Source organism: Heptranchias perlo, chromosome 25, assembly GCF_035084215.1.
Source record: "Heptranchias perlo isolate sHepPer1 chromosome 25, sHepPer1.hap1, whole genome shotgun sequence".
Lineage (NCBI taxonomy): Eukaryota > Metazoa > Chordata > Chondrichthyes > Hexanchiformes > Hexanchidae > Heptranchias > Heptranchias perlo.
In genome coordinates this window covers 33,181,087-33,198,857 of record NC_090349.1, presented here as the reverse complement: position 1 = coordinate 33,198,857, position 17,771 = coordinate 33,181,087, and the positions used below count along the sequence as shown (strand labels likewise).

Here is a 17,771-nt window from a genome sequence, read left to right as displayed (position 1 = left end):
AAAAGGACTTACGCTCTCTGCTTTTAAAAGAATTCCACATTCTAACCGCTTCTGTGTAAAGAAATATTTCCTAACTTCCTCTTTAATTCTTTGTGATTATTTTAAATTTGCATCCTCTTGTTGCTGTCTCACAGACCAGTGGAAATAAACTGCCACCATATACCTGATCAGTGTCTGCTTTTGTGTTTTGATTTAGTATCATTAGCTATTCAAATCATATGCATGTAGAATATAAAAGCTGACTCGACATGTTCCACTGTGGAACACCACTTTCCAGTCTGAGAAAAGTCCTTTTGCCCCTACCCTTTGCTTTCTACCCTCCAACTGTTTTTCTATCCATGTGGCCACACAATTCGATATACTGTTATCTTTGCCATAAATCACACCTATGGTGCCTTATCAAATGCTTTTTGAAGATCCATATAAACCACATCCACTGCATTTCCTTTATCTAACCTGTATTATATCGTCAAAGAATTCTGTACGGTTGGTCAAGCATGACCTGTCTTTTAGAAATCTGAGCTGACTGATCCTGATTAACTCATGTTTTCTCAAGTGCTTTCATTCTGTATTATAGACTAGTCGTTTACCAATGACTGAAGTAATACTAACTGGCCTACAATTTCCTGGCTTATCGCTGTCTCCTTTATTGAAGGAAGGGGTTGCATTTGCAGTTTAAACTTCCTTTTTAGACTTGCACCAATCTCGGTTGTTGTGTACACAATGTTGTACACTTCATTCAGCCAATATATTATCCTGTAGTGCTCTAAGAAACTCACTGACACCTCCAATTTTGCAAGAAAGGTCATCCCTTAGATTATAGTGTCTTTCCCATTTTGTAAGGAATATCATCAAAAACACTTTTTGGAAGAGACGGTATTGTAGAAGTGGGTACTTAATGAAGAGAGTTTTTAGTGCAGAATTGGATCCACATGGGGAAGAACTTCCCACCCTGATACAGCACCGGGCTCCCTCTTTTTAATTATAGGTTGGAGCCAATAAAGAGAGATCATCAGTTCACAAAGTTTCATACCAGTTATTGTTGGTTGAGGATTGTGTGCCTAGTTAATACAATAAGCATTTAATCTTGTCCAGTTGTTAGGCTTTATGGATCAGTGTACTAAATGTGTTATTTTTTTAAAACCCGCAAAGCTATAGGGTGTATTTAGACTACAGCTAAGAGTCGGAACTCTTGTGAACATGTAATGACACACATTTGCAGAGGTCCTCTCCGCCAGCTAAATTTTAAATGTCTAAACGGTGAAGGCAGCAGGTTACCTTAAAGGGTATCCAAGGGACCCAACCCCCTGAGAACTTTTTTTAGACCCAGTTTGAAACCATACTGGTTTTTACCCTCACTGCAGTATCAAACTACCCCCTCCAGGGGTTTCACATCAGAGTTCGGTCAGGCTCTGACTCCAGATTTCCAGTACAAGTTTATTGCTGGTATGAACCAAAAGCTACTCCGCACCAGTGGTAAAGTTATGTAAACACATCCTCTATTTGCCTATTACTTGGTACTCTGGGTTTAAATGTATTTTAGTTTATGCAAAAGGAGTGTTTCAAAGCTTTACAAGGAGGAAGAAGCTATGAGTCTTCGATGGTGATGTATAATCTGTTTAAAACCAGCAAAGCTTTTCCTTTTAGCCAATCTACTTGTTGAGATTTAATTCAATTTAATAAATGTCCCTAAGCTTGTTGCATTAGGTTATTTGTACGTGTTCGGCAGTAATTAAGATCCTTTGATGTCTGTTTGGTGTGTTCTCTGTTGTCCATCTCTTCGGGGAAGGGAATCTACAAATGATAGCAAGTAAATTTGTCTGAGTCTTTGTGTGAATTTAATGAGATGATACCTGCTGTTCACAAATGTTCACGCTAAATATTACTGTGAGTGGGAGCTGTTCCTCCTACAGTATTTAGATTTAACATCAGTCTTTGTGCTCAGTTAACTTTTATTTGCTGCTTTGGGTTCAACAACAACAACTTGCATTTATATAGCGCCTTTAACATAGTAAAACTTCTCAAGTTTTCATGGAAATAGGCTGAAACTTGCACTTCTGAACGTCTTGGTTATACAGTCTGTGACTGCAGAGTGTTCAGGAATTAATACTATGTATTAAGGCATGTATTTTTTTTTCAATTTTCTCCCTTCCTCATCTGAAGACAGTGACAGTTACTGGGCACAGGCACTTTGCCCTCCGGTACCGCACCCAACTCATCATTCTTCCTGTCTGAGCCTGAACAGAGAGAGCTGGCATCTATGTGCTCATTGCAGGGGGTGCAGCATGTACAAGCCCAGCCCAATTCTGCCCTCATTCAGCACCCACATAGAAGCACTTTCAAGAGGGGGGGGTCACTGGATAGGACTTGGCAACAAGAATCCTAGCTGATTTTTTTACCCCCTTTTTAGCCCAGGACCACCCTAAGGCCAGTTGGAGAGCCCCAAATGCTGCCCTGGTTGAGATCATCTAATTTGCCACAGGCCAAGGCTTAAGGACCTCCAGATGTGTGCAGGGGTACTGATGGAAATCAACCAGCTAGAGCTGCGTAGCCTACCGGCACAGAGCATTGGTAAGCTTCTTGCTCCTATTGACTTGCAGAGTTACCTGGAGCAAAGCTCCGAGTGATCAGTCTGCTCCTCTGGATCTCACTAATGAGCCAGGCGTGTTGGTCCGTTGTGTCAATACTGCCCTGGAGTGCTGCATGTGGAACTTTGTCGAAAGTTTTCTAAAACCTTCTAAAATTCCAAATAAACGACACAGGGAGTTCCACAATCTATTTTATCTGTCCTGAAAGTCAAGGTTATTTATCATGGAGAATATCTCCCTTTTATAAACAGATTATCTGGTCATTATCACATTGCTGTTTGTGGGACCTTGCTGTGCGTAAATTGGCTGCTGCGTTTCCTACATTACAACAATGACTATACTTCAAGAATACTTCATTGGCTGTAAAGTGCTTAGGGACATCCTGAGTCCAGGCCTGGCTCCAAGCCCATCACTAGGATCATTTAAAATGGAGACCAGATGACCTTAGTTCCAAAATCTCGGCTTTCATTGGGGCGACTTCTTTGCTTTACGAAGCTTGTGCTTACAACATGTATTCTCCCTCTTGTGGCCTGTTGCTGTATTTGCTTCAAGGCCTGTAGAAGGTGAAGAGTTGTACTTTGCTGAACAAGAGATTCAGTAGTTCACATTATTAGGGCTTCAAGTGAATCCATTTGACTTCAATGTCGATGTGCCCATGGTGAGTACGGCTGACAGAAGATTAAAATGCTAGTACTTCTGCTGAGGAGATTTTGGTCTGTTGTGACTGTTCTGAGATGAATGCTGGCAAGCCAGTTTTTCTATCAGTATTTTGACTTGGACTCACTTCTGAAAGGCTCTTTCTCCCCTCCCTGACTAATTAAAATATTTTTACTTCATAAACGTAAAGTCGTCACAATGAAACCTACATAGATACCCACTCGGTTTAGTCTCACTCTCTAACTCCGTGCTACAATTGTGAGGCATTTGCTACAGCCCAGTCGTACAGTGATGCTACTCTGTGTTCTTGACAGGCCTGGAAACCACCATAAACAAAAAGCAAAAGAATGCAGATGCTAGAAATCTGAAACCTAAACAGAAAATGCTGGAAGCACTCAGCAGATCCGTCAGCATCTGTGGGAAGAACAAATGAATTAGCGGTTCTGGTGTGCATCCTCATTTTTCTCTCCACAGCTTGTAGAGACGCTGCCTGACCTGCTGAGTGTTTCCAGCAATTTTTGGAAACTACCGTGGCAGTGATGTTAAATGGTGGTTTTGTTAACAATGCATTGAAACTCAATCTCCAGGCTACAAGGCGTTCTTCAAAGTCTAGTGCATCTCAAGAATTAATCATTTTAATTTTTATCTATCCAGGGAAACTGGTTTTAGAAGTACAATGCGCTTCTCTCCCATAAAAGAAATTACTCCCATTTAATCCAGTTTAGTAATTTAGGGAGAGAGGGTGAATTTTTGTGCTAATCGTGAATAGAGAAGTCAGTGCTGTGAAATAGAACACTTCCCCATTTCAGGCACCCAGTGACACCATCACGTACTCTCAGATACAGCGTAGTTCAGATTAGGCAATGTTCCTCACTGCTAACCTGAGAAGAGAATCCTTTACTGCCAGTGTGTTTCATTTCCCACACTGGTATCATGGGTGAGGTGGCTAGGCTAATTAGTGCCAAGGTTTAAGACAGTCCCAAAATCATTTCACATGGGTTCAAATCAAGCTCAGAAGCTCCTAAGTCCCAGAAGTGAAGGAACTGTGTGACAACCCCACTGCATCACCCAGGCCCCCAAAGATCTTTTGTTTTTTATTGTTTTTCTTTCTTGTGTTGCTCGTGCAGTTCAGACCAGTCCAGGTCAGACTATTGGAAGTGGATAATGAAGAAAGATGCAGATTGCAGACCCACTGAAATGAATGAAATTGTGGTTACAACTTACTACCTAAAGGGGGCCAAAGTGTAGGATGCACCTCAAGGGGGCAAAAGAGTGTAGGGTGCACCTAGCAGAGAGGGTAGCATGCAGAGCACACCTAGCAGAAGGGAAGAGCTTATCTTGTAACTAGTCAACATTTCGCAGTCAGCCTGCAAGCACTGTAGATATTGTCATACATATAATACATAAACAGCTATATAATGAATGGTGTGTTCCTCACAGTCAGTGTTATTGGGTTCTGTGCAGATGAACACTAGCTCAGGAACAATATAGCTTACTGTGTTTACATTTTTATATATTCAGGTCATAGTTCTGCTCTATTAAGCTGTCCTCCTATTGTAAATTTAAAACTACAGATCCTCTCCAGTCTACTTCACCCATACTTCTGTTGAATATGTATTGAAGATAAGGGTTTCCTAAGCACTTTGTGGGAAGTGCATTGTGCACTTCACAGGTGGGCTTTTCATTCTTTGGTCAATTGGCATTTTCAGCAGTACCAAGGGAGTGCTCAGGAGTTGCAGTAATGAGCGTGTTTGTTCCTGAGTTGCAGTAATGAGCGTGTTTGTTCCTGAGTTGCAGTAATGAGCGTGTTTGTTCCTGAGTTGCAGTAATGAGCGTGTTTGTTCTTGAGTTGCAGTATTGGAGGTGTTTGTTCCTGAGTTGCAGTAATGAGCGCGTCTGTTCCTGAGTTGCAGCAATGAGCGTGTTTGTTCCTGAGTTGCAGTAATGAGCGTGTTTGTTCCTGAGTTGCAGTAATGAGCGTGTTTGTTCCTGAGTTGCAGTAATGAGCGCGTCTGTTCCTGAGTTGCAGTAATGAGCGTGTTTGTTCCTGAGTTGCAGTAATGAGCGTGTTTGTTCTTGAGTTGCAGTATTGGAGGTGTTTGTTCCTGAGTTGCAGCAATGAGCGTGTTTGTTCCTGAGTTGCAGTAATGAGCGCGTCTGTTCCTGAGTTGCAGTAATGAGCGTGTTTGTTCTTGAGTTGCAGTATTGGAGGTGTTTGTTCCTGAGTTGCAGTAATGAGCGCGTCTGTTCCTGAGTTGCAGCAATGAGCGTGTTTGTTCCTGAGTTGCAGTAATGAGCGCGTCTGTTCCTGAGTTGCAGTAATGAGCGCGTCTGTTCCTGAGTTGCAGTAATGAGCGTGTTTGTTCTTGAGTTGCAGTATTGGAGGTGTTTGTTCCTGAGTTGCAGTAATGAGCGTGTTTGTTCCTGAGTTGCAGTAATGAGCGTGTTTGTTCCTGAGTTGCAGTAATGAACGCGTCTGTTCCTGAGTTGCAGTAATGAGCGTGTTTGTTCCTGAGTTGCAGTAATGAGCGTGTTTGTTCCTGAGTTGCAGTAATGAGCGTGTTTGTTCCTGAGTTGCAGTAATGAGCGCGTCTGTTCCTGAGTTGCAGTAATGAGCGCGTCTGTTCCTGAGTTGCAGTAATGAGCGTGTTTGTTCCTGAGTTGCAGTAATGAGAGAGAGATGTCTTTCCCTTCTCATTCAGCTATGTAAATCAGATAATTAGCTCCTCTCTGCACTGCAGAGACTGGGCCTAGGAAAATGTAACTAAGTTGAGACTGCCCAAACTCATTTTACACAGGAACCTTAATGTTAGCATGAGAAATTAAGAGGTGAACAGAGAGCATGCTGAATGTCACCCATTGTTATTGTGATGACAGTGTCAGTGGTAGTGCTGTGGTGGATCATTTGCAGATGCTGGAAGTTGAAACCCAGCTACCTTTCACCGTCTCCATAACAACATAAAATACAACAAATTCATGTATTCAATATCTTTATAACAAAGAGAGGGTATTAACAGAGAATCTTATAATAAAGAGAATAGTAACAAAGTGATATAACCAGGTGTATTAAGGCAAATTTTGTATTGGAGGAAGTGGAATGTTCTTTGATGTAATAACTTGGAGACAATAAAATCTTTTTAGTTCTTCCTCTTCTAATCCTCTCGTCTGTTTTTCAGGACAGGGTGAAGCAGTGCTGCATCAACGCTTCCACAAAGGGAAAGGACACCGACGCCCTAGTACAAGAGAGAGACCAGTATGGCACATACGAGGAGAGAGGGTACAGCACGAACGAAGAGTGTGAACCATACAACAAATACGAGGAGCACAAACAGAATGAGGAAGAAAAGTAAGAGCTCAAAGAATACTTTGAGTAATGAAACATCAGCTGTGACCAGACTATGTAAAGTCTGTCCAGAAACTGCAGCGAGCTGTGTTCGTGCATGTTAATAAGGCTATTAAAAAAAGGCAAATCAAGCACTAGTGTTTACTTCAAGAGGGATAAAATTGAAAAGCAAAGAAGTTATGTTAAACTTGTATAGAACTTTGGTTAGACCACACTTGGAGTATTGTGCACAGTTCTGGTCTCCTTATTATAGAAAGGATATAGACGCATTGGAGAGGGTGCAAAAAAGATTCACAAGGATGATACCAGAACTGAGAGGATATACTTATCAAGAAAAGCTGAACAGGCTGAGTGGGACTCTTTGCTCTAGAAAAGAGAAGCCTGAGGGGTGACCTGATAGAGGTCTTTAAGATAATGATAGGGTTTGGTAGGGTAGGCGTAGAGAAAATGTTTCCACTCCCGGGGGAGTCCAAAACTAGAGGTCATTAATATAAAATAGTCGCTAATAAATCCAATAAGGAATTCAGGAGACACTTCTTTACCCAGAGAGTGGTAAGAATGTAGAATGGGCTACCACTAGGAGTAGTTGAGGCAAATAGCATAGATGCATTTTAACAGGAAGCTAGATAAGCACATGAGGGAGAAAGGAATAATGGGGTATCCTGATAGGGTTAGATGAAGTAGTGAGGGAGGAGGCTCGTGTGGAGCATAAATGCCGGCATAGGCCAGTTGGGCCGAATGGCCAGTTTCTATGCTGTGGTTTCGATGTAACTCGATGTGCTCTTGTGGAGCAATGGTTTGAGATCATTGCCTGATTTTGGAGCTGCCTCTTGATTTGCTCAAATGTGCTTACTCTACTGGTCAAACTGCAGATGGGAGCAAAGCAGAGCTGTGGGACATGCTCTATTGGCAGTCCTTCCTACTGTGCACCGATGCAGCAGAGCTCCTTATGAGTCAATGGGTCTATACGCCAATAGGGGATGCATTCGTCCGACATCACTAATTATGGTGGCAGCAAATTAATACTGTTTGGGCCTCCTTGGTGATGAAGTGCGGTGGGGAGGGAATGGAGTAGAGTCCTTTTTAATATGTTCTGGTGGGATTCCAGATGGCTTTAGTCATCAAACTAGTCATCATGGTGTACTAAGCCTGGGGAGGGAGTCCTTTCTAACATGTTCTGGTGGGATTCCTGAAGGCTTTAGTCATCAAAAGCACTCAAAAGCCATACAGACCATAAGATCTTAGATTTGATTTTGGTCCGTGCTGAGTTAACAGTTGAGGTGCTATGGCTACCTCTGGACCAGGGAGGGAGAAAAATCAAGTCAGAGTTCCAGCTCCTGATTGTGATATATTGATGAATAATGCTTCTTTGGACATTGGGTGAAGATGGAGATCAGGCTTGGTTATAATGGTCTCCACGACCAAATGTTCTGCTGCCACTATAGGTTCATACATGAGGAATGGTCATTTGGCTGAGGCAGTGATGGTTGCTGGCAGCTATAGCACCATACCTTATCAAGGATCAGAACCTACAAGAAGAGGTTTAAAAAGTGGATGGAAGGAAGTACTTGGGTGTCTCATGGCCATCTTACTGTTTGTGAAATAATGCTCCTCAAAAGGATTGCACTAGTAAACTCCGCTCAGAGTGTCTTCAATCTCAACTCCTGATGGGGATGTGTCTTGAGAAGCAGATCGAGTTTGAGCGAGCTCCCCAAGCTACCACTGCCTTCCATGCAATGCTGCCCTCTGGAAAGGCAGGAATGGGTTTGAATTGCAAGCTGTGAGACACAAAAAGGGTAAAAACTCTCCTCCAGCCCAGCTCCATAAACAGCAGCTCTTATTGACCAATTTTCCTTTTGTTCAATTGCAGCTGTAGGCCGGTGTTGCCCTACAAGGAACCCGCCACCACTCCGGTTGTCTCCCCCAAAAGGCAACTGGTGCAAAGCAGAGTGTCATCACCATCCTCGCAGTCAGAGATGACCCCTGCCATCGAGCGGCCAAGCTCCATTCAGGACCCAAGATCCATCAGTTTCGACCATTCAAGCGGTGAATTGGAATCGCTGGGTGATACAGATAGTTCCCAGTCCGCCTGCCCAAGTACGCATGTTGATCTAATTTTCCATGGATTCTCGTTTCTGGAGGTAAGCAGGGGTGCCTACTCTTAATAGGAATCAGCCAAGGCTTGAAAACATATCTCTGCACATTCTTCTCAAGCACCAGTCCCTAGCGGAAAGCCCAACCAGGCAACAGGATCCTGGGATTGTGCTCTCTGCATACTGCCACTAGCAGTTGTGAGATATTTGAAAGCTGCCAAAGGATGACTCCTCTCCAATTTTTTTCTCTCTGTCTAGATGTTGGGAAGCACCCAACCTCTGCTGATGGAGCATCCGAGAGACACTTGTTTAAGTGGCACGTGGGCACATCACACAGCTAATTGGATCTGCATACGTAGTAGTACAGAAAAGTAATCTTTAGTTTGGCCATACCGGAAGGAGTTCGACTTGTATTTATTTAATTATCTCCTGTTTTCCCCCCCCCCCCCTCTCCTTATGACACTTACTCATGTTGATGTGCAGCTCCATGTTCACATGCCCTCCAGTACTTTGCCCAGCTTTGCATTCTTCATATATGAGTGTAGACGGCAAGTGCCACCAGGCAATTACACAAGAGGGGCATCACGCCTGTTCTCAACCTGACTTATAGAAGTACAACACTTAAAACAAGCACTTTCCAGCACAAGTCACCAGATAGCACTCAGAGGGTGGTGGGTCTGTGGAATTTGCTGCCCCAGGAAGCTGTGGAAGCTACATCATTAAATAAATTTAAAACAGAAATAGACAGTTTCCTAGAAGTAAAGGGAATTAGGGGTTACGGGGAGTGGGCAGGAAATTGGACGTGAATTTAAATTTGAGGTTAGGATCAGATCAGCCATGATCTTATTGAATGGCGGAGCAGGCTCGAGGGGCCGATTGGCCTACTCCTGCTCCTATTTCTTATGTTCTTAGGAGCAGAAATCCTGGCTGATTTTTTTTCCCCTTTTTTTCCCAATTGTATTGCCCTAACTGATGCCCTGCTGAGATCAGCTATCTGAACCTTACGGTCTGTGTAGTTCAGTACTACACAATGCGCTTACTGAGTAAGCCATAACAGGAAGTAGGAACTTGAGTCTTATTGTAAGTCGTTAGAAAGTGTCTCAGTGACTGAGATGGTCCACGGAGGAGGCCAGACACTGACATGAGCTATAGTGGGAATGTAGAAAAAGTTTAATTTCAATTAGGAGATGAGGCACTCGTAAAGAAAATCTTTTTTTTTTAAATAAATTGGAGACTGGGTGGTGCAGTAAGTTAGCATGTTATCTTTTCACCTCTGGGACCTGGGTTCAAATCCAACCTGGACTGATGGGATGAAATTGCCGACCGGAAAACAAACTCTTTCTAGTATCCAGTCAAGAATTGTGAGGGGTTCTAGCAGAGCCTTCTCAGATATGGGAGCAGTATTCACGTCTTGGAAGGACTTGTGATCTAAAGAGGGGAAAGGAAATGCTTGGCACAAAAGAGGAAGCTGAGCTTCTTGGAGGCAGCTGGCCTGGGAGTGCTTGCTGTTGACATTTGGTGATGAAACTGATACCGTGTTCCATTCCCGAGCACTAACATCCTTCACCTTGATGAGCACAAAATGTTTATTTTGAAAAAAGTTACTCAAAATTGAGCTTCAACCTTAACTGCTTTCTTTCCCAATTCCCCTCCCCCAGCCCGTAACCGTACTGGACAGCGGTGCCCAGAAAAGTCGGATACAGCTTGGCAGGAAGACTTTACGACGAGCTCCAACAAAACACAGGAAGACAGGCTTTGGAGACCAGCCCAATGACACAGACCAGTTGATTGAAAAGAGTGAAGATCCCTGGATGTATAAAGACTCCACTGGTAAGACGGGATGGCAGTGGGTGAGAAGCACCATTTTCTACTAACTGAGAACAGTAATCATAGGAAACCTGCCGGATTCTGTCTAGATTGATCAGTATACAAACCAGTAGCTTGTAACCCAAGAGTTGATCGATGCATCCACCTTCCACTCAAACTGCATCTTCCACTGCGATCTGGATTGGATATATATACTTGTAAAGAAAAAATTTGCAGGCTATGGGAAAAGAGTAGGAGAGTGGGATTAATTGGATAGCTCTTTTCAAAGAGCCGACACAGGCACGATGGGCCAAATGGCCTCCTTCTGTGCTATATGATTCTAGCTGCTGTATACTCGCTTGTCTGTTGTTAATATTCATTAAGGATGATTCTGGTTGCTGGTGTGGCACCACAAACTCAGCTGCTCACCTAGAGTGGGAAGAAGTAGGTTTATGCCTCATTTGCCGTAGAATCGATCTCAGTTGTGTCATCGTGAGAAGGAGCCCAGCAGAAGGCTGGCTGCATCCCCACGGGGAGGAAGAATGACGACTCCAAGCAGTCAAAGACTTGTACGAAAGCAAAATACTGCAGATGCTGGAAATCTGAAATAAAAACAGAAAATGTTGGAAACACTCAGCAGGTCAGGCAACATCTTTCATGGAAGGTCATCGAGCTAAAACGTTAACGCTGTTTCTCTCTCCACAGATGCTGCCTGACCTGCTGAGTGTTTCCAGCATTTTCTGTTTTTAGTTATGCTGGTTTCCCTAGTGGCTCAGCAAATTTATTCACTGCGTAGCTGAGTCACACAGACCAGTAATGACCCAGGTTCAATCCGAAGTCTGCTGTATTAGCTGATCTTAGCCCTAGCAGCAGTGGGGATCTCCAGTTAGCCCCAGGCTCTCTAGGTTAGAAAGGAAAAAATCATCCAGGATTCTTGATCCAAATCGCTTTACTGTGACCCTTGCCTGAAGTACGTGTGTGTGAACACTGGGTGAGGACAGGATCAGGCTCAACTGTGATGCCCCTGTAATCGAATAATTTGCTGTTATGTCCACGCTCAGACCTGAAAAATGGCTTCTTAAGCAAAGTGCTGGGGGATGACTGACAATAATCTTCAGAAGACATGGGGAGAAAAGCGAAAGACCAGCGTAAGTCACTTGCCCACAACCTCGGCCAGCGATTGTGATATCAGGAAATTAAAGGGGCAAGAAAACAAGGGGCACTGGTGTGTTTTTGTCATTCTTATAATATTACTGTTCCTCTGCGCTTCCCTTGTCAGAATGCAGGCCAATTGTACAAGAAGAATTGGTTGAAGAGGAGGTCAGAAGACCCGAGAAACTTACAGTATCACAGTGTCAAAGAGTCGCAATGTTTCCTGGGATGGACCCCTCAGTACTAAAGGTAAAGCTCTTATAGCTGGTGGAACATACCAAAGAGGACACTAGAGTCTCTCCACACTGTAATTTCTGTTGATGGTGATTTAACATTCCAGCCCCAAGGAAGCAATTGCAACATGGTAAGGAAATTGGGAACCCACCCGGGTAATAGATTTCTATTTGCGAAGCTGCACGTTAACTTAAAAATTAGTCTGTAGGAAAGAAACTATAAAAAGACAGAATTACCAAAGCATAACATTTGAAGCTAATCTATCTGTCTATGTGCTAAGAAGACAGGTAAATGATCTGTTCTAAATCTCTGCCAATACTATTTTGTCGCTCCTTAGTCACTCAACTGAGGTCCCCCTTCTTACTACCCCCTCAGTAGTAAAGAGTAACCAGTGTTCTGTTCAGGGTCTTCCCTGGTGGTCTTGGCTGAGATGACGGATTACAAGAAGTCTGAAACCACATCGTCCTGGTCTGTTGGCCTATGTGTCAGTTGGTTTGTTACCTTTTACTGATTCCAAAACTGGACAAGGGGGTTCAAATTTTTTTTTACTATAAATACATAAAACTGGTCAATAATCAGGTGTGTATATTGCACTGAGGTATGAACAAAGCTTGCAACTGAAATTTAAATATATAATTCATTACAAAACTTTACCAATCCGGACCAGTACTTTGTTGAATAGCCTGCCAACACTTAGTGATTGTCTAGGCTGATACTTGGCAAATTGCACCCAGTGCCTATGGACCATACTGTAGCAAGGGTTAACACCTTCAAACAGAGGTGAGGAGAAAATAGTAAAGACCTCACAAAATGGAAGCTTAGAGTCAAAGTGGTGGCTGTTCATAGATTACAAATGCACTACTTAACTACACCTTTTGTAGCATTCAGTTCTGCAATTACATTTCACATGCAAAGCGAGACCAATACGAGAGAGATTTAGCTCCTTTTATATTCGGATTACCATCTTTTTTTTAATTCTTTAATAGGATGTGGGCGTCGCTGGCGAGGCCAGCATTTATTGCCCCATCCCTAATTGCCCTTGAGAAGGTGGTGGTGAGCCGCCTTCTTGAACCGCTGCAGTCCGTGTGGTGACGGTTCTCCCACAGTGCTGTTAGGAAGGGAGTTCCAGGATTTTGACCCAGCGACGGTGAAGGAACGGCGATATATTTCCAAGTCGGGATGGTGTGTGACTTGGAGGGGAACGTGCAGTTGGTGGTGTTCCCATGTGCCTGCTGATCTTGTCCTTCTATGTGGTAGAGGTCGCGGGTTTGGGAGGTGCTGCGAAGAAGCCTTGGCAAGTTGCTGGGGATGGTACACACTGCAGCCACAGTGCGCCGATGGTGAAGGGAGTGAATGTTTAGGGGGTGGATGGGCTGCATTGTCCTGGATAGTGTCGAGCTTCTTGAGTGTTTCCACTGCGCGAGACCTGCATATTAGGAGTTGGTGGCCCTGGTAGTCTAATATAGTTTCATAACTTTAAAACTTTGAGCTAAGGCACTGTGGGAAAAGGTAGACATGTGATTGAATCTTGCGCTTAATACAGCATGATAGTCAGGCGAAGAACTTCTCTACTGCACAGACAGTGAGGAATTTCACTCTTCATTCAGTCAGTTCGCTTTAGTAGTTTCAGGAACATTCAATAAAGTTACTACCCTGGCTTCTGTAATGGCTCAAAGTTCTTGCTCAGCAAATGCACAGAGCACCTTTTGCTAAACAGCTCCTGAAAATGTATTTGATGAACAACAAACATAGGTGACAGCCGTGGCTCAGTCGATAGCACTCTCGTCTGAGTCAGAAGGTTGTGAGTTCAAGTCCCACTCCACAGAGACTTGAGCGCATAATCTAAGCTGAGGCTTCGTTGCAGTACTGAGGGAGTGTTGCACTGTCAAAGGTGTCGCCTTTCGGATGAGACACTAAATCGAGACTCCGACTGCCCTCTAAGGTGGAAGTAACAGATCCCATGGCACAATTTGAAGAGCAGCAGGGGAGTTCTCCTGGTGACCTGGCCAATATTTATATTTAATCAACACCTAAAACAGATTATCTGGTCAATATCTCATTGCTGTTTGTGGGACCTTGCTGTGCCCAAATTGGCTGCCGCGTTTCCTACATTACAACAGTGACTACTTTTCAAAAAGTATTTCATTGGGCTGTAAAGAGCTTTAGGATATCCTAAGGTCATAAAAGGCACCATATAAATGCAAGTTCTTTCTTTCCAATGGCTCAGTGGGTGAAAACAGTGTGTCATGGAACCACACAGAGAAGGTAGTCCCACATTCAATACCTGATGCTGAGTTAACTGATCTCAGCTGGGGTAGCTGAAGGGGACCTACAATTGGCATCAATGCACCTGTTCTGAGGAATGAGAATCAGCCAGGCATGTGAGAACATGATAGGCAGTGATGGTCGAACAGCCACTTAGTTGAGGTATGATACCAGAGGGCACTCAATACCCATGGTAATGTCCCAGTAGGGTTCAGCAAATTCGGGAGAGTTGGAGAAGGAATCGGGACAAAAAAAATTATATCCATTTGTTTTTTTTCTGGTCATTTTTTCTCTTAACATATTCCTGAGGCACACCCAAACCCGAGACAGGAATGGTATGTCAAAAAAAATGATATAAATATAATAGACATTGCCTCCAACTCTACATCACACTGTCTCAAAATGTATTTTCAGTGGGGTGCTTGTTATGGTTTCTGTAATGAAGCAGGAACTATGCTGTACCAGAGATGTTGATGGTACTGTACATGAGAGAACCTTGTGGTTATGGAAGCATGCTCTGAGAGATCCTGTCCCACTACAGATCATGGGGGACACCTTGTGGTAAATGATGGAAATGCAGCTGAGTTACAAACTTCTTTTTCCAAAAAAAAAGTTTTTATGTATTTCCAAACCCACGTTGTGTACAATACCCTGAACTGTACCTGTGCCAAAGGGGGGTCATACAGCTAACCTGCTCCAGGTTTCTGCCAAAGCCAATCTGTAACCAGATGTCAAACAGCAAGTCCAGCAGCATCTGTAGAGGGAAGTGACAAGTAAACGTTTCAGGTCAATGACCGTTCATCATCTGATTTTCTACTTTTATTATCAAATACAGGGATCCATCTCAAAGTTCTTTTGACCATGTCAGAGCAAACTATCCCAACCTTGTGTAGATCATTGGTGATGTCACATTTGACATAATGTGTGCAATTTTGGGCACCCTCTTCTTCAAAAGGACATGATGTGGAGATGCCGGTGATGGACTGGGGTTGACAAATGTAAGGAATCTTACACCAGGTTATAGTCCAACTGTTTTATTTGAAAATCACAAGCTTTCGGAGGCTTTCTCCTTCGTCAGGTGAGCGAGTGTGGGATTCCATGGAAGGTTACCGTATTTATATTCAGAGAACAATACCTGGTGAATACCTAATCACCAGGTATTGTTCTCTGAATATAAATGCGGTAACCTTCCATGGAATCCCACACTCGCTCACCTGACGAAGGAGAAAGCCTCCGAAAGCTTGTGATTTTCAAATAAAACAGTTGGACTATAACCTGGTGTTGTAAGATTCCTTACATTTGTCAAAAGGACATAGTCACATTCGGCAGAGCTCAGGGAAGATTAAAGAGGAATTAGCCAAGATTTAGGGCTCCAAGTTATCGAGATTCAAAGAACTGAATTTATTTTCGCTGGGAGCAAAAGATTGAGAGGAGAAGTTATTCGTTTTTTTAAATGTTGAGAAGAATGGATAATGTAGATGCGAGCATGTTATTCAGCTTGAACTGTGTGCCTAGAACTAGAGGAGACCAGTACAACATTAACAAATCTTGTGCAAGACTTGAGATTAGAAGGATTTTTTTTAACATGTGGGTGTATGGAATAGACTCCTACACAGAGCAATTAATGCAGTGTCAATTAATACCTTTTAAAAGAAGCTGGATGAATATCTGGATAGGAACAAGATTTAAGGTTATAACGATAAGGACACATAGAGACAATCAAATGCTGTTTGGAACGCAATGGCTTCTGAGATCATGGAAATGTCAAGGAAGGGAACCAGAGGACACAGATTTAAGATAATTGGCAAAAGAACCAGAGGCGAGATGAAGAGAATTTTTTTTACGCAGCGAGTTGTTTTGATCTGGAATGCACTGCCTCAAAGTGTGGTGGAAGCAGATTCAATAATAACTTTCAAAAGGGAATTGGATAAATACTTGAAGGGGAGTGGGACTAATTGGATAGCTCTTTCAAAGAACCGGCACAAGCACGATGGACCGAATGGCCGCCTCCTGTGCTGCATCATTCTATGTATAATATGGAGCATGAGGATAGATAGATACTGAAGAGTTTTGTTTGATTTATTTTTGTTGGTGCAGCCAGAGAATATTTGCAGAACCATTCCTCGGGAATTTTAATGAGGTAGAGTGCATGACAGATCAGTTTATACAGTCCTCATAGGTTGAACAGCCTTTTCTCATTTAATGATTTTTTTTTTCTAACTTCTGTTGAGGTAGAGCTGGCTGTAGTTAGCACACAATCACCCCTGACCCTGTTTAAACCTGAATCATGCAGCCCACACACTTTCCATGTACGATATAATTCCTGCAGTGACTGTTCTTTTCAGGTTTCAATTAATTATACCCAATGTCAGCATGGCTGTGCCTAATTACTCTAGTTTTGTTTCTATCCCCTTTTCCTAGGCCAGTCTACGGAGAAACCGACCAGAGGATGAAGTTGTTGCAGACGCAGCGAGCAATGATCAGTGTTGCAGATCTAGCAAGCCTCCTGCCCAGCAAGGGTTCAGAGTGCTGCCACCTGCAGCTGGCAAAAGAGAAGGGTAAGCAGAGATTTTTCAGTGTGTTCAAACTGTGTTTCCAGTGCAGACTTAAGGCACATAGGAACAGGAGTAGGCCATTTAGCCCCTCGAGCCTGCTCCACCTTTCAGTGAGATCATGGCTGATCTGAGAGTGTATTAAGCCCCTCAGCTCTCTCACTAGGTTCCTCGGCCAAGCAGCTGAGAAGCCTGGAAGGAGATTTGCTCCCAGCGTCTCTCTAAGCCTTCTTCCAGGAGGCACATGTCATCATCTAGGGGCTGACTCTCCCTCCTGTCTTCTCTTTGTTACAAATACTGTCTCTTGTTGTTCTGTGATCCAGTGATGAGTGTGTTCAAAGCTGTTGCATAACAGTCTGGGTATGGACAGTTTCAGGCGCTCAATTAATATTACATTGTCAATCCCTTGAGTGTGTTACAACTTCATATTGCACTTCCAGACATCCCTTACTCTCTAATGTACATGATTATAATGACACTACGGCATTTCCATTCCTCCCTTTAGGTCAGAAGAAACGTCTCCCCCATGGCTACAGGAACTGAAATCAAAGAAAAGACTGAGTCAGCATCAACCTTGTTCTCCGGATTGGGTAAGACCTCATGTGCTGCTGTGATGTTATGGTGTGATCCATGCATTGGTCCATGTTCAATCTCCCTGTATAGCACTATACAGTTGAATACAATTTGAAGGTTGGTTGAGAATGCTGTGATGTTATGGTGTGATCTCATAGATGAGGCTAGTGATTTATCATCGCGTAACATCCATCTACTTCTGGACAAAATCAGGAGAGAAAGCACAGCAATACTATATTCTGAAGGGAGAGGGGAGGAGGGGCCAGTACTGTAGTGGGATTCAGGAAGGAGAGACCAACAATATACATTTGAAAATCTGGTAGAATTGTGCTGGCTGCTTGCTCTGACGATTTGATAGCTGGTTTGCAGAGCTAGAATAGACGGGCAACCTGTTAGTCCTAATTGGACCGAGCTTTCAGCGGCATGAATTTCCTTATTATACCGATGACAATCCCCTAATTTTTACCATATTTTGCCATGACCAATCACCAGTCCTAGTCATTATGTG

General features: G+C 43.3%; 1 protein-coding gene across 1 annotated transcript in view; it reads left to right on the top strand.

Annotated features, from left to right (window-relative positions):
• Positions 1-17,771, top strand: part of LOC137342189 (uncharacterized protein KIAA1671-like) — a 172,034-nt gene that overhangs the window by 144,697 nt on the left and 9,566 nt on the right. The window contains exons 6-11 of the mRNA XM_068005939.1: positions 6,422-6,591; positions 8,459-8,729; positions 10,340-10,511; positions 11,767-11,888; positions 16,560-16,696; positions 17,196-17,280. Coding sequence (XP_067862040.1) covers positions 6,422-6,591; positions 8,459-8,729; positions 10,340-10,511; positions 11,767-11,888; positions 16,560-16,696; positions 17,196-17,280 — 957 coding nt within the window. The remainder of the gene's footprint in view (positions 1-6,421; positions 6,592-8,458; positions 8,730-10,339; positions 10,512-11,766; positions 11,889-16,559; positions 16,697-17,195; positions 17,281-17,771) is intronic.